The sequence below is a fragment of the Cucurbita moschata genome, unplaced genomic scaffold, assembly GCF_002738365.1.
Source record: "Cucurbita moschata cultivar Rifu unplaced genomic scaffold, Cmos_1.0 Cmo_Scf00014, whole genome shotgun sequence".
In the NCBI taxonomy this organism is placed as follows: domain Eukaryota; kingdom Viridiplantae; phylum Streptophyta; class Magnoliopsida; order Cucurbitales; family Cucurbitaceae; genus Cucurbita; species Cucurbita moschata.
In genome coordinates, this window is record NW_019268530.1 from 3,493,300 (window position 1) to 3,521,267 (window position 27,968).

General features: G+C 37.1%; 5 protein-coding genes and 1 long non-coding RNA gene across 9 annotated transcripts in view; 4 read left to right on the forward strand and 2 right to left on the reverse strand.

The window, feature by feature from the left end:
* Window positions 1–720, forward strand: part of LOC111452694 (ATP-dependent zinc metalloprotease FTSH 9, chloroplastic-like) — a 6,852-nt gene extending 6,132 nt beyond the window's left edge. Inside the window, exon 13 of the mRNA XM_023093534.1 lies at window positions 194–720. Coding sequence (XP_022949302.1) covers window positions 194–333 — 140 coding nt within the window. The 3' untranslated portion in view covers window positions 334–720. The remainder of the gene's footprint in view (window positions 1–193) is intronic.
* Window positions 721–4,063: 3,343 nt separating this feature from the next.
* On the forward strand, window positions 4,064–9,120 carry LOC111452695 (phosphomethylpyrimidine synthase, chloroplastic-like). Of its 4 annotated transcripts, XM_023093537.1 has the most exons (7): window positions 4,177–4,194; window positions 4,439–4,502; window positions 5,232–5,556; window positions 5,684–5,811; window positions 6,314–7,140; window positions 7,466–8,142; window positions 8,657–9,120. In XM_023093537.1, exons 3-7 carry the CDS (start codon window positions 5,249–5,251, stop codon window positions 8,682–8,684), a joined length of 1,968 nt encoding a protein of 655 aa, XP_022949305.1. In that variant the 5' UTR covers window positions 4,177–4,194; window positions 4,439–4,502; window positions 5,232–5,248; the 3' UTR covers window positions 8,685–9,120. The 4 variants fall into 4 exon arrangements, with proteins under 4 accessions (XP_022949304.1, XP_022949303.1, XP_022949305.1 ...); XM_023093536.1 differs by lacking the exon at window positions 4,439–4,502 and having other exon boundaries at window positions 4,064–4,194; window positions 5,242–5,556; window positions 7,466–8,148; XM_023093535.1 differs by lacking the exon at window positions 4,439–4,502 and having other exon boundaries at window positions 4,065–4,194; window positions 5,242–5,556.
* Window positions 9,121–10,600: 1,480 nt separating this feature from the next.
* On the forward strand, window positions 10,601–13,203 carry LOC111452582 (cytochrome P450 86A1-like). Its single transcript, XM_023093374.1, has 2 exons — window positions 10,601–11,411; window positions 12,121–13,203. The coding sequence occupies exons 1-2, from the start codon at window positions 10,696–10,698 to the stop codon at window positions 12,962–12,964; spliced, it is 1,560 nt and encodes a 519-aa protein (XP_022949142.1). The 5' UTR covers window positions 10,601–10,695; the 3' UTR covers window positions 12,965–13,203.
* Window positions 13,204–13,735: 532 nt separating this feature from the next.
* On the reverse strand, window positions 13,736–19,347 carry LOC111452525 (sodium-dependent phosphate transport protein 1, chloroplastic-like; the record flags this gene model as incomplete). Its single annotated transcript, XM_023093293.1, has 10 exons — window positions 13,736–14,115; window positions 15,153–15,237; window positions 15,352–15,417; window positions 15,508–15,609; window positions 15,897–16,034; window positions 16,503–16,712; window positions 16,860–17,075; window positions 17,292–17,447; window positions 17,788–17,895; window positions 18,847–19,347. Coding segments are annotated over 10 exons (1,680 nt in total), but the record flags the coding sequence as incomplete, so codon positions are not given.
* A 1,378-nt stretch (window positions 19,348–20,725) lies between these two features.
* Window positions 20,726–22,008, forward strand: LOC111452873. The gene is made up of 2 exons (XR_002712173.1): window positions 20,726–21,512; window positions 21,627–22,008. It is a non-coding gene; the product is annotated as an uncharacterized LOC111452873 (long non-coding RNA).
* A 2,877-nt stretch (window positions 22,009–24,885) lies between these two features.
* On the reverse strand, window positions 24,886–27,939 carry LOC111452649. Its single transcript, XM_023093467.1, has 3 exons — window positions 27,800–27,939; window positions 25,880–27,520; window positions 24,886–25,400 (listed from the first exon to the last, which is right to left on the reverse strand). The coding sequence occupies exons 2-3, from the start codon at window positions 27,286–27,288 to the stop codon at window positions 25,163–25,165; spliced, it is 1,647 nt and encodes a 548-aa protein (XP_022949235.1). The 5' UTR covers window positions 27,289–27,520; window positions 27,800–27,939; the 3' UTR covers window positions 24,886–25,162.
* Window positions 27,940–27,968: the final 29 nt, after the last annotated feature.

The following is a 27,968-nucleotide window of genomic DNA, read 5'->3' on the forward strand; positions in this document are numbered from 1 at the left end:
GGTTTTTTTTTTTTTTTTTTTTTTTTTTTTTTTTTTTTTTTTTTTTTTTTTTTTTTGTGTGTGTGAATTCTGATAGATGTAGAGTTGAACTAGATGAAAACCTTGACAGAAAACGATTTGGACAAACACAAAGAAATCCTGATCTTTAACAAAACTAGCATTGAAGATTTATTTTTCATTTCAATTGTCTTAGGCAAAGAAAAAGTAGAAGGTGAAGAGCTGCAACAGTGGTTGAGAATGGTTGTTGCACCAAAAGAACTGACAATCTTCGTAAGAGGCAAACAGGAATCTCTTCTCCCCGTACAGTCCGTGAACTCGGCCCCAGCTTCATAGCCATCGTGTACAATTCTTGTATACTAGAGTGAACTAAATTTCGGCCCATTTTTTTATAAGATGCCTGCTGGTTGGATGTGTCATCACAACATGGAAGAAAAAATACCAGCAAAACAACCACCAGCAGCTGCCTAAGCACCTCGTGTTGGAGCCATGTTCAGGTATGTTGCCATATCAAACTTTAATGTTCTCAATCAGCTATGCATTGGTCGCAATTTTAGCAGTATCCAACTTCATATCTGTAATTTATTACCCAGCTTTATAAACTGCTGTACTGTAAATATATAGCGTTTCCATAAGTTACAAATGAATGAAGTCTGGGTCATTGTACTCTCTCAAATGTTATCAGTCATTCTTCATTCAACAAGAATTTGTGCATTTTCTTTAGAATCTTGTTGATCATAACCTCTCCTTTTTTCTATCTGTGTCTGTCTAGCTTAGCAATGTTAGAACTGCATGAAGTCTTGGTCATTTTTCGTGTACTCCCAAAAGTTGCAAGCGGTCGGTCAACCGAAATCCGAATGTGAGCATCTCTTTTAGTACTTATAATTCGATAAAACTTTATAAATAGTCTTTACTGTTTGATAAAACACTAACTTTCAAAATCATAGGTACTAAATTCTAAGTTTCTCCGTAGAATCCATAAGATAAAGACCAACTTTATAATTTAGCCATTCCTTTTGTTGATCATAACTTGTCTTTGGTTGTCTGCTCTCTCTGGTTAGTTACTTCCATAAGTTACATCAAATCATCATTCAACAGGAATTTGTGCGTTTTTTACATCTATTATTGAACATAAATTTTCTCCCTCCCTTGTCGAGCAAAGCTACAAATGCAGGACATTGGTCCTTTTACTAATCTTCCAAACTTACAGGTCATTCACCATTTAACAGGGATTCTGTGTTTTTTTAATATTCACTTTTGTTGATCATAAACGTTCGGTTGCCTTTGCGTGATTACTTTCACCCTGTAACGGCTCAAGCCTACCACTAGCAGATAGCCTAAAGATGAACTTGGACTATTACCACCCTTTGAGCTCTCCCTTTGAGACATCTCCTCAATGATTTTCCCATTACGCGTTTGTTAGGGAGATGTTTCCACACCCTAATAAGTAATGTTTTGTTTTCTTCTCTAACCGATGTGGGATCTCACAATCCACTCCCCTTAGGGACCCAACGTTCTCGCTGGCACATTGCCCAATGTCGGGCTTTGATACCATTTGTAACAGTCCAAACTCACCGCTAGTAGATATTGTCTTCTTTGAACTTTTCCTTTCGGATTTTCCCTCAAAGTTCACCGCTAGTAGATATTGTCTTCTTTGAACTTTTCCTTTCGGATTTTCCCTCAAAGTTTTTAAAATGCGTCTATTAATAAGAGGTTTTTACACCCTTACAAGGAATGTTTTGTTTCTATCTTCAACCATTACGGGATCTCACATTGTTTATATTGAGTCTAGTTGAACAATGTTAAAGTTCAGTCATTTTACTTGTCCTCCCAAAAGTTACCAATCCTTCATCATTCTGTGTAGGAATTTGTAGGAATTTGTGCACTTTTTATCTTCCATAATTTCTGTTGTTATTATTACTATTATTATTATTATTATTATTATTATTATTATTATTATTATTATTATTATTATTATTATTATTATTATTATTATTTTATATTTATTTCTCTGTCTCTTGCTAACTTCGAGATCCGAATTCAAATTTTTAATCTCTTAATCGATGACATATACTTAAACTTAGTTGAATAAAAGAGAATGTACATTCAAATGTTTAACATTTTGATCGAGAATATATACATAGGCATGAAACGCAAGTACTAAAAATTATAGGGTTACTCTCTCCAAATTCTGTTCTTACCAAATTAACCGCATCGAAACTTTTTCGTTCGTCACTCATGATCCTCACCTCTCTTCTCCATCTCTGTTTGTCTCTCTCTCTCTCTATCCGAGCATTTTCTGTATCATTCAGATATTATTTCATAATAGGAAGTGGGGTTTGGCTGTTTGAACTTCATCCACATAGATATGAGGGTGGTGAGAAAGCGAAAGCTTTGTGGGTGTGGTGATGATATTTTGGAAGCATACCTAAATATCAATGTTGCTATCTGATAAAGAAGTAAACAAAAAATTGGCAGGTTTTGAGTGATCATAATGCTTCTTTCTTGCCATCAATTGATTGCCATTTCTGTGTGTCGCATTGGAACGGTGGGCGCCAGAATTCCCATTGTATCTTATCTTTCTGTCTTTTGTGCTTGAAAGAAGTGAAGCCCTAGAATTCTGATAATTGGATGAATAACTATATTTTAAATTAAAATATCAACTCGAAAACGTCAAAAGTATTATTTGGACAGGAGAACGAAACATTCTACGTTTCCCTGTTTTGTTCTTCATAGTGACAGAGTTTCACAAATGATATCAGAGTTAGACACTGAGCGGTGTGCCAACGAGAACGTTGGGCTTTGAGGGGGGAGGTGGTGAATGGTAAGATCCCACATTGGTTGTAGTGAGGAACCAGTGTTGGCGAAGACGTCGAGCCCTGGAGTCCTCCCAGAGGGAGTGGATTGTGAGATCGTACATTGATTGGAAAATGAGAACGAAACGTTTTACAAGGTGTGGAAACCTCTACCTTTTGAAAAGGGTAAGACAATAAGGGTAAGACAATATCCGGCTAGTGCAATAAACTACACATAATTAAAATGAAATTGTATTTCTTTTAAATGCTATACATAATTTTTATTAATTTAGTTTTTAAAGGTATATTAAATACCTAAGAAAGATCATAATATTAGTAATCTTATAATTTATGTATAAATTTATAATTCGAATGTAATGCAATTAAAAAAAAAAAAAAAAAAAACTGATGAGGGCAAAAGAAAAAAAATTAAATAAATAAGTGGGACCCAGGCGTGTGGCGTTTGCATGGACGGTTGTGGGTCCCACCCGAACCTGTGCATGCAAGGCCCCTATAAAACGGAAACGTTTCTCCAATTTTTATTTAATTTTGGAAACGATTCTTACGACGGTTAATAAAACAATTTATATTAAGTTAAAACATTAAAATAATAGTTTATAATACAATAACGTTTTATTTATTTATTTATTCGGCTGCCAAATGACCTTGACATTTTCCTACCTCCTTAGCAACATAGTCACATTTTCTCGTTTCTAAGAGTGAAAACTCTTCCACAAATTAATACGAGTCATTTCAGCATATTTTGTCCTTACTCACTTGTTTGTCGGATAAAATTTAAAAAATTCATCCAATATAAGATTGCTCTAGCAAAACATACATAACTTTAGAGTTCATACGTGTGAGTCATTGAAAAGGAAGGTACATCTTACTGGTATAGCGATTTTTAATTAGTTTAAATTTTTTAATCATCCTACTCTTAGAGTGATATCAGTTCATTCATGTACCCTCATTTACTCCGTGTGTAGTGTTGAGCTTTAACTTCATATATTATAATAATAATAAATTATTTAAAATTTAAGGGTATTAATTAGTTTTTAAAAATCTAAATATATTAGTTAATTAACTAAATAATGGTAAAGTATTTAAAAAATTTTTTTTAAAAAGTTTGATAGATACTTTAAAAACTCTCAAAATTTCAATTAAAAAATAAATAAATAATAAATAAATAGGAGATATTAAAATATAGAGAAAAAAGGAGATATTTTAATTGTCAGAGTCAGAAATATCTAGCCCGGAGATTCAGCCACGTCGGCATCCTTTTCATTACCATTTTTGAAAGTATGAAGACGACATTTATCCCTCTCTGCCTTTCAATAAGAGCCAAGCCTCTCCCATTCTCTGCTCGAACAGCGGGTTTAACAGATAAGATTCAACTCCCCAGGTTCTTCGACAAACCCTACATCTCTTCCATTTCGTCGTTTTAATTTCGTATTACCTGCGGCTTGATTCATTCTTCGAACGCATTTCATGTACTTCCTTGTGTTTCGAATCAATTTTCTGTGATCAGTCTTGAGTTTTTGTTTTCGGTATAGATGTCGATTTGACTGCTTTGTTATTGTCTTTGTTGCATGAGTTGCTGAGTTCTATTAACGATCTTGTCATCGCTTGTGTTTTCTTTTGACTAGATTTGTTGATCGGCCAGTGAACTGAAACTTTGCATGGTTTAAATATTTCGTTATTTTGTGACTAGTATCTGCTTTGTTCTTCTTCTTACCAGCATTTCTTTAACTTGCTACTTGAATGCTGGATTGAGGCGTTCATTGAGTTGTATTATAGTAGCGATGCTGATTTTTTTTAATGATGCAAAGATATTGTCATTTTGAAAGCATGTCGTAGAGAATATGCTTTGTTCTTACTCAAATCTGTGCATTTTCTTTCATCGATTACTTGAATGTTAGATGAGCCGTTGATTGAGCTGTATTAAGATAATGCTTTTTGTGTTTTCAGCTCGTGCCTCGTCTCGGAGTCTGATTTTGAACGGCATGTTAATATATATTCATGAAACTCATTGAAAATTTTCGCTCTTAATTTTGCATTTTCTTTCACCTGCTAATTATAACGAAGTAATAGCAGAGTATCATTGACTTGATTATCATACAAGGCTATGGCCGCTCACTTATCATCGAAATGAACTTGAATTTAACCAGGAGCAACCAACTTACATAACACCGTAGTTAACAATAAAAATTTAGAAGGCTAACTGAGCTAGTTAAAATGTGAAGTAGCTAACAACAATTGGTTACTCACAACACCGCTCGAGTGTCAGATTGAGTTCTACTAAGAAAAGGCTTTTTGTTCTCTCTGTTTTTTTGGGTCTGTTTTGAAATTCATCGTTGTGCCTGATTCTGACAATCATTTATCAAGTTCAAGAAACTCTTTTCTTTTTCTTCGATGGTAGGATTTTGACCATTAATTTTTTATTTTCTAGATCAAAGATGTCGTCAATTCAAGCTACCATAACACCTGCTGTTGGAAAGAGTGGGAACCGTTCCTACTCTACGAAATTGCTTAAGTCTGCCTTCTTTCCTGGGTTTGATGTGGTTGGTCGTGTTTCCGGTGCATGCAAGGAATTACACCCTTCTTCTATTACCTTAGCACCTAGAGCCACTTTAACCTTTGACCCCCCAGAAACCAGCACGGAGAAGGCCAAAAACAAGAAACATACAGTTGATCCTTCTTCTCCTGATTTTTTGCCGCTTCCTTCATTTGAGCTGTGTTTTCCAAAAAGCACAAAAGAACACAAGTGAGTGAATTCATTGGAGTATCGTCTTGTTTCATAGTTCTTGTAACTGTTGCAAAGCTAGATAGATGATTATCGTAAACTGATATCATATACATCTGCAATTATTGATGCATGTTCTGCTCTGCAGGGAAATTGTTCACGAAGAAACTGGGCATGTGCTCAAAGTACCCTTTCGACGGGTTCATTTATCTGGCGATGAACCACACTTTGACAATTATGACACTAGTGGTCCTCAAAACATTAGCCCCCGTGTTGGTAAGATGATCAATTATTAACTGTTCCTTAAAGAGACTCATTTTTGCTATATTTTTTTTTTGTAGCATTTATTGGTTTTGTTTATTATTTTTAATTGTTCGTGAATGTATACTTTTACTGCAAATATAATTTTTTGTGAAAATTGTTTGGACTCTGATGCTCAGATATACGTCTGTTATTTTAAGTCTGCTGCATAAGCAGACTATTTCTTGCCTAAACATTAAAACCAACTGCTGTGAAACTGACATCCTTTAGCAGTGGGCCTATCTGACTCTATAAGAAAACATAAATAGCGGCAAGTATGATTGCTTTCTATAATGGGCATTCCCTTTGAGCTTTTGTTAATTGTCTTGTAATCCAGTTTCTATAAATAATGCTTGCTTACTTGATTTCCATGATGAATCAATACAAACAGTTCTGGTAATTTTTTTTTCTTTGGTGTCCTGTGTGGGTGTATGTTACCTATCTCTTTCAATTTTTGACAATCAACAATGCTATATAGGATTGCCTAAACTTCGCAAGGACTGGGTTGATAGGAGAGAAAAATTAGGAGCACCAAGATGCACACAGATGTATTATGCCAAGCAAGGAATCATAACTGAGGAAATGTTGTTTTGTGCCACTCGTGAGAAGCTTGACCCAGAGTTTGTGAGGTCAGAGGTTGCTCGTGGGCGGGCAATCATCCCTTCCAACAAGAAGCATTTGGAATTGGAGCCCATGATTGTGGGTAGAAATTTCTTGGTCAAAGTAAATGCAAATATTGGAAACTCCGCTGTTGCGAGTTCAATTGAAGAAGAAGTTTATAAAGTCCAATGGGCGACCATGTGGGGAGCTGATACTGTCATGGACCTCTCTACTGGTCGTCACATACATGAGACTCGTGAGTGGATTTTGCGTAACTCACCAGTACCATTAGGAACTGTACCCATATATCAGGCACTTGAGAAAGTGAATGGAATAGCTGAAAATCTCACCTGGGATATTTTCAGAGAAACACTGATTGAACAAGCTGAGCAGGGTGTAGACTATTTCACTATTCATGCTGGGGTCTTACTGCGATACATCCCTCTAACAGCCAAAAGAATGACGGGAATCGTATCACGTGGAGGATCTATTCATGCAAAGTGGTGTTTGGCTCATCATAAGGAAAACTTTGCTTATGAACACTGGGATGACATACTTGACATCTGTAATCAGTATGATATATCCCTATCAATTGGTGATGGGCTGAGACCTGGTTCAATTTATGATGCTAATGACACTGCTCAATTTGCGGAGCTCTTAACTCAGGGTGAACTGACTCGTAGAGCATGGGAAAAAGATGTGCAGGTATGAATAAAAGTCTCTCTTGCATACATGCATCCACGTGCTAACAATCAAACTTACGTTAGTTATATGCATTTGTGAGGAAACCTATTACTCGCAGTTATATGCAGTGAAAGAACATCTTATTGTTGTAACTTTCGTAAGAACCACTCAAGCCGTACCTATTACAGCTTGTTTGGTTGTGAATGTACACTAAAAATATGGATCTAAAGGTTCCATTATTTTCAATAGCTAATACAGGCAATTATTTTCTGCTATTTTCATTTTAGAGATTAGGAATGTTATTTTTTACTTGATTCTAACTAGTGGCCAAATATTTGAATTTCAGGTAATGAATGAAGGACCAGGACATGTTCCAATGCATAAGATCCCTGAAAATATGCAAAAACAGCTTGAGTGGTGTAATGAAGCACCTTTTTACACTCTCGGCCCCTTGACTACGGATGTTGCTCCTGGATATGACCACATTACCTCTGCCATTGGTGCAGCCAATATTGGGGCCCTTGGCACGGCTCTTCTCTGTTACGTGACACCTAAAGAGCACTTAGGATTGCCGAATCGAGATGACGTGAAGACTGGAGTAATATCATATAAGATAGCTGCTCATGCAGCTGATCTAGCCAAAGGTCACCCACATGCACAGTCATGGGATGATGCACTGAGCAAGGCAAGATTCGAATTTCGGTGGATGGATCAATTTGCTTTGTCAATGGACCCTATGACTGCCATGTCCTTTCATGATGAAACCTTGCCATCAGAAGGTGCCAAGGTAGCCCATTTCTGCTCCATGTGTGGACCCAAGTTCTGCTCCATGAAGATAACTGAAGATGTGCGAAAGTATGCCGAGGAACACGGGTACGGGAACGTAGAAGAAGCTCTGCAGCAAGGGATGGATGCTATGAGTGCTGAATTTTTGTCTGCAAAGAAAACCATTAGTGGTGAACAACATGGTGAAACTGGTGGGGAAATCTACTTGCCTGCAAGCTACGTGGACTCCATGAAAAGGTGAAGGTTAGGAATCACAATTTCTTTTTGGTCTTTTTGATTTTATTCCTTGGTTTTCTTAGCATAGAACAAGAACTTGAACAACCATATATCAATGTCTTCATATTCCACACTCGAAAGGATTTGGTACAAAGTGTTCTCATATGGGATTTCTACACATATATTACCGAAACACCTCGAGAACCTGCTCGATTATTATCTGACATTGATTATCTTGTCTAGATTAAATATCCTTGTAGGCTTCATGGATATATAATTAGTTAATGCTGCAGCCTGCAAGAGACGGGTAATGCTTTTTATATCTTGGGTCTTATGCATACAGTCCAATGGTAATAGTTAGTCAGTCACATCTTTAGATGAGGAAGAACCCTACTCAGTAAGGTAAGGAGTAAGGTTTTGTAATCGGTATCGTTCCCCTTTTTCGATAAGGGGCAATGAGAACCATTGCTCTCAGTTTTTAGCGATTACTTCGTTAATTCCTGTGGTTGATTCTTACAAATGTATGAATTTGCAGGACCGCTAGGGAAGGAGAAAGGGTTTGAAGTGCAGGAGACTTGTTTGAGCGGACAGATCATTTATGCCTGCTGCTTGAGTTTCCTAATTCTGGCCATGGAAGAGTACGAAGTTTAGCTTGTATCTATTCCCCTTTTATTGGCTGTATTTAGTTTGTCTGCTTTGTGTCTCTCTATCTGTTGGAACTAAAAAAAAAGTTATTGCTGCTGTTCTTGATGTCTTGGCTGTTGTGTCTCTTTCATCATCTTTGTTTTGATTCCTATATTAATGTAGAAACGCACCGGGGGTGCCTCGACCAAGTTCTTAGCTTTGCTCGGCTGCGGGCTTAACTTGGTCAGGCTGAGATAGTCCCTTTGAACCTGAACAGGATAATGCCTGCGTAGGGAGCGTGCTTTTCTGTTTTTTGTTTGTGTTTGTATACAGGAAAAACGTCGCTACACTGCTCGTGGCTGTCGTTATGGTCGACGATCTATTTGAGCATGCATCATTCGAACCTGACCAAAACAATGAGGCAACTGAAGACAGTAAATTCTCCATTTTCCTATTTACCAAAATATTTGCAAGCTCCTCATAACTGGAAAATGAAAATAGCCATATTACTTTTTTACCCTTGGCAAGCCAAGTGGACTCATAGGGGTAAAGAGCAACTAAAAAATAGAAAATTCTTTTTGTCGAGATAAAATATTAATTACTATCTAATACTAATTACTATGTTAAATGGGCTATTTAATTTATGAAGTTTAGATTAATTAATTTAGTTATAATTTGTTTAAAAGAATTAAATTAATCTTTAGATATTAACATAAATGACCTAGAGTGAAGCTTCGTGTGAAAATTTGTGACTAAGATTTGAAATACGAAGAATAAAGGAAACTAACTATATAGTAAAAAAGATTTTTTATCCGATAGTTTAAAGTTTTAACATAAAAATGACAATTATTAATAATAATTTGATTAAACATTGACCGAGTGGATAAACGACTATTGACTACGCAAATCTTAGCAAAGAACTTGCTATTTTATTTCTTTTCATGTATTTTACTCTAAATCGAAGCCGTCAAACCAATCATTTAATAATTTTAATATTTGTCTTTGAACTTGGATTTTTAAATTTGGTTAAATTATTATTATTATTATTGCTAGTTAGAGAATTAGATTTCATAAAGTTAGAATTTGGTTATTACGGAAATGTAAGACAAATATTTTAGTTGACATTAATGAATTTAAATAATATGACGTGAATCTACTAGTAATTTGATCAATTATATGGCGTGAACGACTCTAACATACATATCGAACCATAACATAAGAATAGTAGATGATCACCGAAATAAATTCAATTCTACAAAGACATGATTAAGGTTAATTTTATCCTTGAAAGTATCTAATAAAAAAAAGAAGATTTGTTGTAACCTTTCATTTTTGCCGACACTTGCCAATAGAAGGTGATGCAAGTTCGATGAATCCTCTCCACAATGTAAGTGAATCAATTAGGGATATTATCTCAATAAGGGTGAGATTTTTAGGGTTTTTTAAAACAACATTACAATGTCACGTTTATGGCTCAAAATAGGCAATATCATACCATTATAGAGATATGTGGTGATTCACATGTCCATAATATTTTCTTTATCATTATAAGTGAGTCGAATAATGAATCTCTTCCACGAATTTCATAGTTAGCATCTATTTGGTCTCAAATATCCAATTTGATATCGATGGAGGGTCTATTATGGGTTCTTCAAATCAACTACAAAATTTGTTATTTAAATCTTGAATTTAAAGAATAATAACGATTACGTTATTGCAACCGTATCATCCGCTATTTTAATTTTTAATATCTAAAATAACGTATTATTTAAACACATTTGATTTGTAGCTTTCGTGTGCATGTGAGTATTATTTTTAATTAATTTCCAAAACTTTATATTGTCCAATTTTCTCAACCACCCTTCCTAAAATTTGCCCCATTTCTCAACTTTATAAATCCACTTTTTTTTTTACTTCCTTCTTCACTAATTCCTTCAACCTTCTCCCCCAATGGCTAACGACGTCGTTTTGCCCTTCCCCTTCCCCTCTTCTCTTCTCCTCCTCATTTTCGCCTATTTGATTTGGTTTCATTTCCTCGCCCGTACGCTAACCGGTCCGAGAGTCTGGCCGGTCATAGGCAGCCTACCGGCTCTCATCTCGAATCGGCGGAGCCTCCATGACTGGATGGCTGGGAACCTCCGCTCCACAGGCGGCGCTGCCACATACCAAACTTGTACGGTGGCACTTCCATTCTTCGCTAGAAAACAAGGCTTCTACACGGTCACGTGCCACCCGAGAAACATCGAGCACGTGCTCCGAACCCGGTTCGAAAATTACCCGAAAGGACCGGACTGGCAAGCGGCTTTTCACGATCTTTTGGGTCAAGGGATTTTCAACAGCGACGGCGAGATTTGGCTGGTCCAGCGGAAGACGGCGGCGCTGGAGTTCACGACGAGGACGCTACGGCAGGCGATGGACCGGTGGGTGAATCGCACGATAAGGACGCGACTTTGGTGCATATTGGATAAGGCGGCGGAGTATAAAACGGCGGTCGATTTGCAGGATTTGTTGCTCCGATTGACTTTCGATAACATTTGTGGGCTCACTTTTGGGAAAGATCCTCAAACTTTGTCGCCGGAATTGCCTGCAAGTCCCTTCGCTTTGGCGTTTGATTCCGCCACTGAAGCCACTCTTCACCGCCTTCTTTACCCTTGCATTTTATGGAGGTTTTATTTATTTATTTATTTAATTTTTAACTTTTAATTACTAATTACTTCTCTTTTTCATAATTAGTCTTTTAATTTTATTTAGCTCTTAAAATTAATCTTCTTAAAACAAATTATTTGGGTGATACGTAGATTTTTTTTTAAATAAAAAACTAAATATATTGTTTTGGTTTTTAATTAGTTTATTTTAGTTTTAGCTTTCTTGAACTAACTTTATAAGCTAAATAATATTATAAAAAACATTGTTGCACATTATTAAAAGACTAAACATTATTATAAAAGGCTAAAATTGTCTTTTAAAACTTAGTAATATCTTTAAACTTTTAAAATTAATATTAATACTTTTAAATTTTTTCTTAATAAAAATATTTTATAAACAAAATACTAATATTATTTATTCAAACTAATGCTGAGAGTAATTTTTTTTTTCAATTTTAAGAAAATTATTGAAATTTTTAAAATTTTAGAGGTTTTTTTTTTTTTTTTTATAAAAAAAAGTTGCCATATTATTTTTGAATTAACTAATAAAATGTGACAAAAAAATTCAAAAAATCAAATGAACCTAAAATAAACTATTTAAAAAGTTTAATGTAGTATAATAAATTTGAAAATAGCATTGAAAGCTAGAATTTATTTAAGTAAATATGATAATAATGCATGTAAAAATCAATTAATAATAAATTTCTGACTCTTATTTGTTTATATTAAGGTTAAAGAAGCTTCTGGGCATCGGAATGGAAAGAAGGTTAAAGGAGAGTTTGAAAGTAATAGAGGAATACATAAACGACGCCGTTGCATCCCGCAAAGAATCCCCCTCAGACGACTTATTATCCCGCTTCATGAAGAAGAAGCACGACGGCGACGGCGACGGCAACCGCTTCTCCGCTGCAGTGCTCCACCGCATCGCCTTAAACTTCGTCCTCGCCGGCCGGGACACATCCTCCGTGGCACTCACGTGGTTCTTTTGGCTCGTAATGAATCACCCGCATGTAGAGGCTAAAATCCTCGCCGAAATCTCAACGGTGCTCCGCCAGACACGTGGCGATGATCCACGCCGGTGGATCGAAGAGCCGTTGATGTTCGACGAGGCCGATAAATTGGTGTATTTAAAAGCCGCGCTGGCCGAAACGCTGCGTTTATACCCGTCCGTACCGCAGGATTTCAAATACGTCGTGGCTGATGACGTGTTGCCAGATGGGAGTTTTGTGCCGGCCGGTTCGACCGTGACGTATTCGATTTATTCGGCCGGGAGGATGAAGAGCATTTGGGGGGAGGATTGTGGGGAATTTAAACCGGACCGGTGGCTGTCGCCGGACGGGGACAGGTTCGAGGGGCCGAAAGATGGGTATAAATTCGTGGCGTTTAATGCTGGACCGAGAACTTGTTTGGGGAAGGATTTGGCTTATTTGCAAATGAAGTCCGTCGCCTCCGCCGTGCTCCTCCGGTACCAGCTGGCGCCGGTTCCCGGTCACCGGGTGGAACAAAAAATGTCTCTTACTCTTTTTATGAAGAATGGGCTTCGGGTTTATTTGCATCCTCGCCGGCTCGGCTAGAAGGGGTGTTTTCGTCATTTCATTGTCACTTGAATTTATCTGTTTTTGTCGAACCAATTATTTGTTTATTTTGGTTTTTGCATGGCAGGAAAATTGGTTCTTTTCTTCTTTTATACTGCACAGGGTAAATTTGTCATTTCGGTGGTCTTCACGAGGGCATAATTGTCAATGTGTGTGTTTTTTTTCTCTCTCTTTTTCTTTTTTATAAGTGAACTGTTGGTGTTTGTAATTGTTGTATTTGGACGAATTGGTGGATCTTTATATTATTATAATTTTGTGCATATTCTTAATATTCTAAATTAATTACTTAAATATCACACTTCAAATTAAATGTTATTCAAATGTATTATTTTTCACGAACAACTAATTTTATTTACCAAAATATTTCTTTGGCTTAATTTATCAAAGATTAAATTAAATTTATCAAAGCTTAAATTATAAATTAGGAGATAAATATGCCAACCCTAGATTTTAAAAAAATCATTAAAAACGTTTTATTCATCACATTTAAATCTAACATGTTTAGCTGATAAGCTAAAATACCATTTTATGTAATATTATAATAACTTAACAAATATAATACAATAAGATTGTAATTAAAGTCAAATCAAAGGTGAAAACATAAAAAGTTAAAAAAAAATATAATACAATAAGATTGTAATTAAAGTCAAATCAAAGGTGAAAACATAAAAAGTATATCTCAAAAATAAAAATCTTTAAAATCATTCATGTTTTAAAATTAATGGTTATTTAACAACATTTTTAGTCCAATTATTCAATCAACTTAAGCTTACCTTCTCCTATACATGAGCCTCAATTGCAATTTTACATATATATTTACAAATTTCAAAATTAGGGGTTTCTTCTCTTCTCTTTTCTTTTCTTTTTCTTTTCCCTAAAAACACCCAAGAGAATCTATTTCCTATACACAGTGGGCTTTTTGTTTCTAGCAACATCTTTCCAATGGCTTAGAGAAGCAGTTTTCCAAGAATTAGTTTGGAAATGAGGGGGGCTTACTTGTGAAGGAGGAGTGTCAAAGTTGCATCTACAACCTTACTCCAATATTTTCTCACCCGTTGAGAACAGATTCCAAACCACTGTTCCAACCAAGTACAGCCCAACTGATACCTTGAAAACATCATCCCACGAACCTGAAAAAAAAAATTCTTAACATGTTTTAAAATTGGTTGTTAGAGAAAAACTATCTTTCAGTCCGAGCATTGCTCAATTCTCCACCTCTAGTTGTTGAAGTAAGAAAAAGAGTCTCCACCTCCTACTCCTCCCCGTCTAAATTACGAATCTCCACAATGGTATGAACTCACAATCGGACTCTCTCCCAACAATCCTCAACAATTTTTCCCTCGAACAAAGTACGCTATAGAGCCTCCCTTAATCGAGGCTTGACTTCTCTAGAATTCTCGAACAAAGTACATCCTTTGTCCGACACTTGAGTCACTTTCGACTATACCTTCATGGCTCTAATACCATGTTAGGAATCATAGGCCTCCACAAAGGTATGATATTGTACACTTTGAGCATATGCTCTTGGGACTCTCTCCCAACAATCCTCAACAATTTTTCTCTCGAACAAAGTACGCTATAGAGCCTCCCCTTAATCGAGGCTCGACTTCTCTAGAATCCTCGAACAAAGTACACCCTTTATTTGACACTTGAGTCACTTTCGACTATACCTTCGACCTAAGTTAAGGTCATGGCTCTAATACCATGTTAGGAATCATAGGCCTCCACAAAGGTATGATATTGTACACTTTGAGCATAAACTTTCATGGTTTTGTTTTGGGCTTTCCAATAGGCCTCATATCTATATGAAGATATATAGATATGACCCATCATCGTGGGGCGATATCTAAATTAGCCAATGTGGATTCTCTTCCAACCATCCTCAACCGATTTTATAGCAAGTTAGAATACTTTTATGATTGGGGTTAAACATTTTTGTATGTTTCTTTTCAGCATTTTGTTCGTTAAACTTTGCATGTTTTATTAGTAGTTTCACGACTCTTTTCAATGAGATATTAATTTCACTACGTATCGAAGTTTAAAGTTAAATTTTGACGAAATCGAAATTTTGGAAGTTATAATAGACCCACCAAGGTTAAGAGTAAGAAATTATTCTTTCCCTTCTTAAAAGTTCTTGGTATATAGTATTGGAAGAAGTGGTACTAACCGTGTTGCAAGATATAACCTGTAGCCGCTGTCCCAAAGACACCTGCTAGCACTCCAGCTGTGTTTGATAGACCTAGTAACACTCCCTAAACAGATCATTGCATAAATTTCAAGTTCTTTCCAAAAGGAGCCTAATATGGCAAGTAATCAAACTAAAGGAACTTTATATCTCCAAATGACTCGGAGCAGAAAACACTCACAGAATATCGTGGGGCGATATCTTGATGGTTTGAATATAGACCGGATTGAGAGAATGCATCGGTTCCCTATTCAAGGCAGCATATCAAAGTAAATGTTGTATGTTTTTCCATAAGAACAGGAAGATTTGGAAAGGACAGATCAAAATGCAAAGCAACCTGGCTGCAGGCCATGCACAAAACCGCCATGGCCGGCGAATCGACATGGCTCAACTGGGTCAAGAAGAATGCAGGGCCAAGGAATCCAACACTTTGCATAATCTGAAAAGTAAAAATTTAAGAAACTGTTCTTCAAGCAGAGCACAATTAAGAGATTCTACCAATGACAGTTATGCACAATGGCCTATAAGAGTTGAATGCCAAACAGCGAGTGAAGGGGGAAGCCAGAAAGTTGTTAAGAAATAGAACTGACTCGTTCAATGCTCAATTTAGAGTATTTAATTCAAGCATTAAATGTGTATAGAAAGTTAAGTATATCATAACCTATCCGCTTAAGTTTTTTGATTTAGAATATGAGAAAAGTTTGATATTAGAAGTATTTCTTTTACCTTTCGAACTGTAGTCACCGAGAGGCCTCTGCTCACAAGTGTGTCGGCAATCCAGCCACCAAGGTTTGCAGAAAACGCCATTGTTAGCCAGGGAAGAACACAAAGAAGTCCAGATTCTGTGAGATTGAACTTCAGGACCTAAGTGATATTTAAGCATTCCAAATCAAGATTTACATAACTTACGTATCACGGAAGCAAAAAGCTTATGCCGTTCATTCCTACAATTTGTTTCTTTTGCAATCTTCACGTCTGTTGAGCCTTTATACTTTTATTCATCTTAATGAAAACAAGTTATTTTTCATTCAAGAAAAGAATTTTGCATTTCAGTCTGCAACACAACAACCAAAAAAATTCTTCCCAAATCTCCCAATCCCTTTTTTCAAGATTTACATGTGTTATGTTCTACAATCTATCAATCTTTCTGTCCTGTGGAAAACTGAAAAAGTTGAAATTTTAAAAGTATCTTTTTGTGTTCTGTAATCATCAGAAACTTGAATACTTGTTCAATTAGCTAAAGATTACATTAGAAAGAGGCAGTAAATATGACAGGCGGTTAAAAGAGCTGTCCTAATAAAATTTTACCATGAAGTAATAAAAAAGACTTACCTGGTGATAGTATGTTGGCATCCATGTCAGTAGAATAAATGTCCCCCAATTGTGACAAAAATGAGAAACTATAAGAGCCCATACAGGTGCTTTGGACAAGATTAGTCCCCAAGGAATGCTTTTAACAGGCTCCTTGTTAACACTATTTGCAAAAATCAGCTTCTTTTCTTGTGGTCTCAGTTGAGGATCATCAAGTGGTGAACTGTGTGCCTATAGCCACAATTCGAAATCAATCAAGTGTCGTTGACAAGTTTCCCAGAGAGCTTTATGACTCAAGACAGGCCTTTAATAGCTTATACAACAATAAACAAAGTGACTTCGACCGAGAAATATTTTGGTAGTAGCAGACTTGGTTACCTTATTGAGCCAGACAGTAAACCAAACCGCACCAAGAGAGCCGAAGGAAAAGAAAACAGATGGCCATCCAAACTGATGTATTAAAAATGGTGAGAAGGCAAGGCCTGTTACTGAACCAAGATACATCCCACTATAAACAAATGCTAATGATCTGCTTCTTTCTGCTACAGGAACCCATTTGGAGAGAATATTGTTCATGGCAGGCATTGCAACACCCTGAAACCAATTGAACAACCTGATCTAATGTCTAAGGATGATGACAAGAAATAAGAGAAGGGAAGCAAATTTCTTACCACCACCTTCCTACCATATTTCTTTATATGTAACAGCATGGAGAAAAGGGATGGATTTGCCACACAAAACTCAATACTAAACATAGCCTATGTTATTGGTTTAAATTCTTAGGTCTATTGGTGATATAACGAGACAAACCTCACCGATCCCCATGAAGGCACGAACAACAAGCAAGAAGGGCAGCCCAAGTTTAGCTGCTACAGGTGTGAGAGCTGTGGCAACTGACCACCATATCACACCAAATCCCAAAACCAGCTTTCCCCCAACTGTATCTGCCCATATCCCACCAGCAATCTGTCATCAGCCATGGCTAAAAGTTAGAAATAGAGGAAGAATAAAACAGTGGTTCCTCTTTTTGGGGAAGAAGAGGAATGATTTTAATGACAAGATGTAGAGACACGAATCTATGAATAGAGATTTGACTATTTGGTTTCTTTCCCACTTCTTAAAACCAATTTATTTCCTCATAAGTTCTTATGTTGCGTTTGGATTACTTGATTTTATTATCAAATAATCAAGGCGAAAGGTCTTGTTTCATCCATATCATTGTTTAGCTTCATTTTTACAATACACAAGAAGAAACTCTTGGCCAGTAATTCAAAGCATTGGAACAATAGAAAGCTCTCAAGTTTACCTGAGTGAGGAGATATCCCCAGAAAAATGAGGATTGTATTAAACCAACAGTTTGAGGATTCCAGTTATACTCTGCTGACATTGGAAGTATAGCGATGCTCATGTTTACCTGCATAGATCAAACAGACAGATTCATTTTTATAAGCAGTACGCTCCATTAGATTCACAATTTTATTTTTACTTGTATTTTTTTTTTTTAAATGAACTTGCTCTTCTCGCAACTTTATTTCCTCTACTGTTTCCACTTTAAAAACAATTTTGAATTACAAGTCAATTTTCTAAAAAAAAAAAAAAAAAATGTAGATTACAAAACCAAAGAAATAATAATAGTTATAAAAAGTTTCTTTTTAAAGAACATAATGATTAAAAATGGCATTTTCCGTACTCGAACTTTGAATTTGATTTCTAATTATTCCTTAAAATTTGAAATTCTAACTCAGTCATCTGAAATTTTTTTAATTTATTTTTCATGTTTTATACTCCATGACAATAGAAACCAATTTCAAACTTCAAGGATTGATTAGAAATCAATTACAAACTTCATGGACCAATAAGAAATGAAATTGTATTCAAATCTCAAGAATGAAAAATATATACATGTTTTTAAAGATCAAATAGAAACTAAGATTAAGTTTCAACGACAAGAAAAACACATGGACCAACCAAAAATGTCATTGTGAATATTCTGTTCTAGCTCCCAAACTTTCATCAATATCTATTTGGTCTTTCTTAATTAGTTCATAAATACAAGCCAACATGATGAAATGTGAAATTCCAAATCAAGTAGGCAACTACCAAATCAGCAAATCTAAAATATAATAAATGAGAGAAGAAAAAAAAATATACAAGTCTATAGACCATTTGACTTAAGCCTAATGAACAGTACACATAACTCATTAGAATTGAAATCTAAGCTAACATAATACAAAAACGATCAATATAATAATGTTCGCGCCATTAACACAAAAAAAAAAAAAAAAAAAAAAAAAAAAAAAAAAAAAATTCAANAAAAAAAAAAAAAAAAAAAAAAAAAAAATCGACTAATTCAGAAGTCACTCACTCTGTCCATATTGCAGAGAAGAAAGGCGGAGAAGCACAAGGAAACGATGAGCCATCGTTTAGGGAACTGCTTCCACCATGGAAGTTCGTCGCCGAGCACATCTTCTTCCTCGAGCACCGCCTTGTCGACCGAGCCCTTAAACTTCCCCGATTTCGGAGCTTTGTTCGACACATCGTAGGGCTTCGATTTGATATCGGTCCACAGCCTCCAGTTCCCTCTCCCGCCAGAATGTCGTCGAGCGGAAATCTGGAAGACGAAGCATCGATCCTCCGGAAGAACTGGGAGGTGGAATCGGGAGGGAAATTTAGGCCTCCGTTCTGAGAGGATGATATTCTTGGAGAAATCGGAAGGATTTGGAGGCGTTGGGGAGAAGGAGTAAAGAAGAGCTCCGGCGCTCATGGCGGACCGGATTTTCGACTGCTCACAACTTCGCGGGCAGTAACAGAACGGACTTAAAGAAACTGTTTGAGAGAGAGAGAAAAAGAGAGAGATCAGGAGATATTAATGATCATTGGTTTACGGCTTGACGCGTGGCATTTTGCGGAGAACAGATTGGGTTGTGCTTTAAAAAATCATAGAATTAACGGAAGAAGTTTATTGTTTATTTTCTCCTTTTTCTTTTCCACTCTTTTAAACATAATTATTATTTTATTTCATATCGAAATTAATATAAAATTGTCTTAACTAACCTAAAACCAAAAAAAATTATTTAAAAAAAAAAACAATCTAATTTGTTAATTTTAAAAAATATATTAAATATCCAAATTTTATTTGGTCATTTCCAATAAAATGTTCACGGCTCACGTCGATCACTAGCCGATATCGTCCTTTTTTTACTTTCTCTTACGAACTTTTCCTTAAGGTTTTAAAATGTTTATACTAGGGAGAGGTTTCCACACCCTTACAAATAATGCTTCGTTCCCCTCTCTCTCACGTAGGATCTCACAATCCTCCACTTCTTTGGGCCCTGCGTCCTAGTTGGGACTCGTTTTCCTCTCCAGTCGATGTAAGAATTCATAATCCACTCCTTTCAGGGCTCAGCGTCTTCGCTGGCACTCGTTTCCCTCTCTAGTCGATGTGGGACTTCATAATCCATTCCTTTCGGGGCTCAGCGTTCTCGCTGACACTCGATTCCCTCTCCGGTCGATGTGGGACTTCATAATCCACTCCTTTTGAGGCCCAGCGTTCTCACTGGCACTCATTTCCCTCTCTCGTCTATGTGGGATCTCATAATCCACTCCTTTCGGAGTCCAGCATCCTCACTGGCACTCATTTCCCTCTCCCGTCGATGTGGGACTTCATAATCCACTCCTTTCGGGGTCCAGCGTCCTCGCTGTCACTCGTTCCCCTCTCTCGTCTATGTGGGATCTCATAATCCACTACTTTTGGGGCCCAGCGTCCTCGCTGGCACTCATTTCCCTCTCCCGTCAATGTGGGACTTCATAATCCCCTCCTTTCGGAGTCCAGCGTCCTCGCTGGCACTCGTTTCTCTCTCTAATCGATGTGGGATCCCCTAATCCACTCCTTCAGGGCCCAGCGTCCTTGCTGACACTCTTTCCTCTCAAATTGATGCGAGATCTCACAATCCACCCACTTTCAAGGTCCAAAGTCTTCGTTAGCGCTTGTTTCTCTCTCTATTCCTTGTGGGATCTCAAGATCAAACTATATAACATACACTTTTAGATATATATATATATATATATAGAGAGAGAGAGAGAGAGAGAGGCCGGATCTTGGGCTGAAACACGTATTTCTAGCCCAAGAAGAAATGCATTCAAACCGAGCTATACGGCCCAAAAGAGATCCAATATCTCGGCCCATTTCCATAATTCCGCGCTAGAGTGACGGAATTCAAAAATATTACCGCCACGACGAAGCCACCACTTTGCTGCGAGTTTCTGCAATCCCCTCATCAATGGCGGCTCTCTCTGTTTGCTTACTTTCTTCGTCTCTCTCCCTCGAACTTAGAGATTCACTGATCTCTCTCATGGATGACAACGGAACCATTTGATTTTCAAAGACGGAAGGAAGAAAGAAGATGAACCTTCTTCCCTAATCCCAAAACATTCCCCTCTCTTGACATGAACGGTTATTTTTTCCTTTTCTTTCCTACAATCTCTCTACCGTCTTTTCCTTCTGATCCACCATTTTCTCACGGATTTTGCTTTCACATCACTTTCTGTTCGTATACCGGACGTGCATCGTATTTTCGCTATTCACGCGTTTAATTTCTTCTCTGCTTTTAAATTCAGCATTGTTTCTTATGCGATAGCTAGAAATTTTGTATGTAGTTCTGGTTTCAAATTTGAGGACAGTAGAAGATTGCTATGTTTCTTTGAAGATTCTGCTACTTTCTTGACTTGGTTGGACTCTGAAGTATAACTGTTTCTTTTATTTTTTGTGGTTATTTATGGTTTTTCATTGAATTTCTCTCTTCGTGAGTGACAGCGGTAGTTTAGATTTTCGCAAGCTTCCTGTTCAAGTAAATTTGGAGTTGTTTTGAGTTTTTGAATTGGTGACGAATTTGTTACGCGATTTCTTACGGTTCTCAAGTGTTCAAAATTTGCTCCTCAGAGATTATGTAGGAGATGCATATTCTGTTCTTCGAGTAAAGGTGTTTTGTCAAATTGCGAGTCTTCAAACAGAATCACTTGAACACAATGAAAGTTTTTTCTCTTAAGATTGACAGTTCTACATTTTAGTTCGTTCTGTTACGAAATTGTTCTTGGTCATGTTTACTATCGTATCTGAACTTGATTTCTTCCGGTAATTTTGTGCAGAATTTGATTAGTTCTGTAGTCATTGTTAGCGGTGAAAAGCTTAATTGGAAGCTGATTAGGCTGTGGATTCCAGTCAACTTAATCTTCATCGGTATGCTGGTGTCTGCCATGTACTGGTGCGTTCAGTGTCAAAGATTCTCAGTAACAGTAACTCTTTTGTTTTGCTTTTTGGTACTCATGACTGAAGTTTGGGGTTCTTGGTTTCAATTTGAAATATAGAAATATTGCAATGGAATTTTGAAAAATGTGACAAACATAGTGACTGCATCCATGGTGGTGTTGCTAAATAATTTATTATCTCTGCCGTTTGGTGGAGTATTGATTTTCTAATTTGGTGAATGGGCTTTTGTAGTGAATGCGTTAGTAGATTCTTGTTCCTTTTCCTTTGCATATTCTCCAAGTTTCATCACCTAAACAGTTTTTCTCCCACCATGCCCAATTCCAACTTGTAGTGAGGTCATAAAATTGGTTGTCGAAAATTGGTTGTCGAAAGTCACGAGTGTTAAATGAACACGACTCTCCACAATGATATGATATTGTCCACTTTGAGCATAAACTCTCATGGCTTTGCTTTGGGCTTCCCCAGAAGGTTTCGTAACAATGGAGAGAGTATTCCTTGATTATAAACCCATGATCATTCCCTAAATTAGCCGGTGTGGGACTTTCATCATCCAACACCTCCCCTTGAACAAAGTACACGCCTCCTCTTAATCGAGTTTCGACTCCTTTTTCTTTTGGAGTCTTAGTCATTTTTTACTATGCCTTTGAGGAGGCTCGACTTCTTTTCTTTTGAAGTCCTTTGTTCGACATTTGAGGATTTACCAATCTATTGACATGACCAAATTCAGGGCATGGTTCTGATACCATGTTAGACGAACACGACTCTCCACAATGGTATGACATTCATTTGAGGATTTACCAATCTATTGGCACGACTAAGTTTAGGGCATGACTCTGATATCATGTTAGATGAACATATCTCTCTACATGATCATTCCCTATGGAGCATGTGTTCAAAGTGGATAATATCATACCATTATGGAAGTATGTGATTCTAATAGTAGCAAGCTAGTGAATTACTTAGACGTGCTATCAATTTCACCTCTATGTGGTTCTTACATCAAATTGCTCCCACCGACCTACATGTATGTCATTTTGATTACCAACCACATGACAGCTATGATTGAATAGCAGTGTAGAGTTTTTATTTCTCCTCTTTATAGGTCATTTTGACACCAATTACCATTTCAAAGTCAATTGTCAATTTTTCTCTCGGATTGTTGTTAAAGCTCACAAAAAATTGTTTTGATGTGAATACGAGATATATGAACACAATTTTTAGTCTGGTAAGGCTCACAAAACTTCATTGAACAGTGTTTTTGTTCTCAATTTTTAAAAAAAAAATTAATTTACATGAAAGCTCGACAATATTCTCTTATTCTTTACTCAACTTTAATAGAGTTAGTCAAATAAAGACTTTAGCTCGTTGCCACGTTAGTAAAAAAATGACCCATTACATGTAATAAGAAGAGTAATTTGTGAGTGTGACTAAATTATAAAAATTAAATTAAAATTTATAAAATTTTAGAGACTCGATTGAAAGTATGTTAGTACCTAACTATTGTTTTTATTAAGGTATAGAAAATGGAAATAATAATAAAAATAAAATAAATAATAAATAGGGTTTAATTTATGGGACCTTTTTCCCTGTAAAAAGTGTAGGATTCTATTTATGGAGTACTGATTTGATTTGTGGTTGAAATCTTTGAATGTCGACTTTAAAAAAATGTAGATTCCATTTCTCTTTCATGTGCATTTTAAGATTCTTGGGCATCTAAAGATGCTGAAGGCATCTTTTAATTTGTGGCTACTTGCAAGGATGATGAAAATTCCGAGACTAATTTAGAGAATAAAGTGGACAAAATCATATCATTGTAGAGAGTCGTGTTCATCTAACATGTGGTATCAGAGTCCTGCACTAAACTTAGCCGGGTCAATAAATTGATAAATTCTTAAATGTCGAATAAAAGACTCCTTAAATTTTTAAATGTCGAACAAAGGACTCCAAAAGAAAAAGGAGACGAGCCTCTCGATTAAGGAGAGAGTCACATATCGACTAATTTAGGGAATGTCCCATATCGACTAAGAAGTCCAAAGCAAAGCCACATGAGAGCTTATGCTCAAAGTGGACAATACCATACCATCGTGGAAATGATATAATTGGTGGGTATTCATCAATTTCTCCAAGATTTACCAATTTCCCCAAGATTTACAAATTATCTCACCTTCTTTCTTTGTCTAGGTGATGAAATTGGGAGTAAAACATAAACATAAAAGATTAGAGTTTTTTTAATGATAGGAGTTAGATCACTTATTAACTAACAATATTTATCGTAAGACGAATTAGCTTCCATATATATTATTTTAGACATGTTTTTATTCACTTTTTCTTCGAGTATTATGAACTTAGGTAAGAGTCAAGTGTTTTAATTCTCGAAAGTAAAAAAAAAAAAAAAGTTACATGCATGTGATAGACATATGAACTTAGGTAAGGGTCAAGTGTTTTAATTCTCGAAAGTAAAAAAGGTTACATCATGCATGTGATAGACATCACGTCATTAAAATAACCATCATTTCATAGAGTTTATTATAACTAATGTCTATTATAACTAATGTCTAGCCGCATATATAAGTAACTTTAATAAAAGTGTAACAAAACTAAGTAACTTTAATAAAAGTATAACAAAACTTTTAAAAGAATGCGTGCTAAATAAAGCTTTATGGAAGAGAATAAACACCAAAATTAGATTCCTAGCTTTGAGATTCTTGGCCATTCAAAGATGCCAACGCATCTTCTATTTTATTCTTTAAGTTGGACAATATTTATATTTAATGTAAATTATTGTTTGTCATTAATTTTTACTGTTAATTTATCAAAGTTTGTAAAATAATAATAATGTTCATGAAAAAATAATATTCAGAGAATCGGTAATGTTGCTCCAATACCCAACCAAAGGGCTACTGCGGTACCAATCAAAAAGACGGTTGTCGCTACTGGACGACGAAATGGATTTTGGAATTTATTGACATTCTCCAAAAACGGTACAGTTAATAATCCCGCCGGTACGGAAACCATTAAAAGAACACCCAATAACTTATTTGGCACTGTACGAAGGATTTGAAATACGGGAAAGAAATACCATTCCGGCAATATTTCCAAAGGAGTTGCAAATGGATCTGCGGGTTCACCAATCATTGATGGTTCTAGAACCGCTAAACAGTCTCCTCTACAATTTTATTTCAGTTTTATTAGCAAAGAAATAAAATGTTATGTATCAACAAAGAACAAAACCAGAAAAAGAAATTTTAAATATACATTCATTGAGCATTAGCGTAGCCACGTGAAGATGCTTGCTGCACACCAATAAACAACTCAGTATTTCTAATCTTTCAATGCCGACCGCCCACTCCACCGCCGCCACCGCCGCCGGAGTGTTGGTTCTCGGAATTAGTTTAATAATCGAGAAGGGTTTTCATCAGGCTTCGTGTGAGTCGAGGGGGAAACACGTGTCCTCACCCCCGGTGTGCCACAGAAAATGGGCGTAGTTAGCGGCGTAGTACGAGTTGCCGGGATCGGCAGAGATGGCCTCCAAGTAAGTCTCCTCCGCCGCCCATAAATCGTTCCTTACTCGCCACAAGAAGGAGGCGTATTTGTCGAACGCCTCGGCCTCCGGCGGCTCTAACGCCACCGCCCGCTTGAAGTACTCCTCGGCTCTGCAAATCAGAAAAACGTAATTCAATATATGACTTATCTTGAATCTTTCTTGTTTCATGTAATTTCAATTCCAACGACATTGTTTCCTAAATATCTCTCTAAAAATGAACAAAAATCAACTCAACTTGCAAGATCTAGTGGACCACAGGTTATCGTAAACGACGAGAGAGAGGCCGAATTTTCTTTTCTTTTTTTGTGAAGGGAAGCGCGTGTGCACTCACGAGCAAAAGATTGTGACAAGTGCAATCGATTGTTGTTTTCTAGAACTTGAACCAGCGCCACACGAGTAGCGATCGGAAAGTTTTTCAAGAAAAACGATGATTCGGAAATTTCGTTTTTCAGATTGAACTCTCGAGATTTTGTGTAAATGTAAAATTTCTTTTCGTATAGTAAATTTCTTATAGGGAGAAATGGATTGCAGATCAGAAAAAGAAAGTGAAGATTGAAAGTAAAATGCTATGGGTGAGAGAAAATGGACCTGTCATAATCATGGCCGACGAGGTAAAGAAACTGGGCGTAGTTCGTGAGGAGGAGCGGATTGTTAGGTTCTTGAACAAGGCTGGTTTGATAAAGAAGCTCTGTTCTTAAATAATCTGCGTAATCGTCTGATTCCATGTTCGCCGTTACTGGCGAGATCAGATTCTGCAACGCGTCGTGATCCAGAACTCCGTCACGCCATTGCCGCATCTTTGAAGCTTCTTCCACTATCGAATTCCACAACTCGGCTTCCTCCTCTTCTCTGTTTGAAACTGACTCTGGCTCCTTCGTTGTTCCAAATGAAGAAACCTGAGAGGCGTTATCCGGAAGGATCGTTCCGTATTGATCGGCCTGGTTGAACTGTCCGTCATCGTCGACTCCGCTGGCGATTGGCCGTACTTTTCCTCCACCGCCATTGTTTCCACCTATCGATGTCGTTTTTCCGCTTGATGAAGACACGGAAAATGTTTTGATGGTGGATGAATCGAACTTTGAGTGGCGTTGGTTGTGTGATTCGACGACGGAAACCACCGCGGCTGGCGGCGGCGAAGTGGAAGCAAAAGCGGCGTTGTTCCCCATGGAGTAGACTGTGAAATTGGCCAACAGGATCATAACGGAAACCATTAACGTTGGAGTGTGAGAGAAAACATGCTGAAATAGCCAAACGAACGAAGCGTGAGTTTCTTTCTGGACACGAACGAGAATGCTCTGTAGATCTTCGAAATAAAGAATCTCCCGCAGCCGCAGAGCGTAGCTATGAAGTTCGCGAATCATAAACACAACAGATGAGAAGGCCTTTTTGACGGAGCAATGAGAAGATTGCCCCGATTCTCTGATATCCTCTTGCCATTGTAACTTCTTCTTTATCATTCTAAGCGAAACCGGAAGATCGAAGCTGTTCGCCCTCCGCTCAATCATCGCCGGAACAAGCTCGTCAGGCCCCGGCCAATCTGGAGGTTCGTGACCGGTTTCAGGCCACGATGGCTCTACATATCCGGATACTGAATCAAAATCTGAATCTGCACAGGAAGCGCTATTGCTACCGGAAGTTTCATCCTCATCAGCAGAATGTTGAAATCTGAGCGCGAGTTCCTGAATCTTCTTGGAAAATTCCTCGTCCGAGAAGGCATCCAAGCTCGCGCTGCAAGTTCTATTGATTCTACGATTCGTCCGCTTCGGAATCTCACAAGATCGCGACCGATGGAGCGAGGTCGATTTCGAGCCAAACAGAGTCGATTGCTCCAACCTTTGAGCGCACCGCCACACGAGAGATCCTCCATCGACATAGTTCCGTCGCTTGGAGGACGACGGAGACAATACAGTAGAGGCTAGGGTTTGCGGAGATGAAGGACAATGAGGAATAAATGGCTGTGACCAATGGAAACAAGTCGTAGCTACCTTTACTTCCATAATCTTCCAGAACAACCAGCCAGATTAACAAGCCAAACAGAGGATTAAGGAATAGATAGAAGACGAAATTCGAAGCTTAACAACAAAGGCTAAATCGAAGCAGAATCAAAGACTGGGGCAAAAGCTTGGAATATCTGAGAATTTCACCTCCACGATTCAGCAAAATTTTCACTCAGATCCAGATAAAAAAAAAGAAAATCCGAAAGCCTCCTTCCTTTCGACTTACTCAAACCTGCAAAAAGAAAAAAGGAAAAAAAAGAAAAAACATCAAAATCAAACGAACAAAAAAGCAGTAAATACCAGTAAGTCAGAATGAATCCAAACATTTCCACCAAAATTTTCCAATAACAAATACAAAACGAAAACTCCAGTGGAAAAAACCACAATCATTTCAACTTTTTCCAGGAAAATCGGATCACTAAACGCACCCAAAACTCGATGGAAAAGAAAATCGGATCCAACGCAAGAACTCGTCATTCTCATTCAAATTCTTCGAACAAACAAAACTTACTCGAATTTGTCGGCTCATCGGAAAACGCTCCGATTGAACAACGAGGAAAAAAAAAATAAAAAGAAGAAAAAACAATATGGAAGCAAAATCAGAACCGTAGGTCTGTGCTTCACTTTATCAGCAAAGAGAGGGCGCTTGGGGTCGACTTTATATACGGCAACAATTTCTG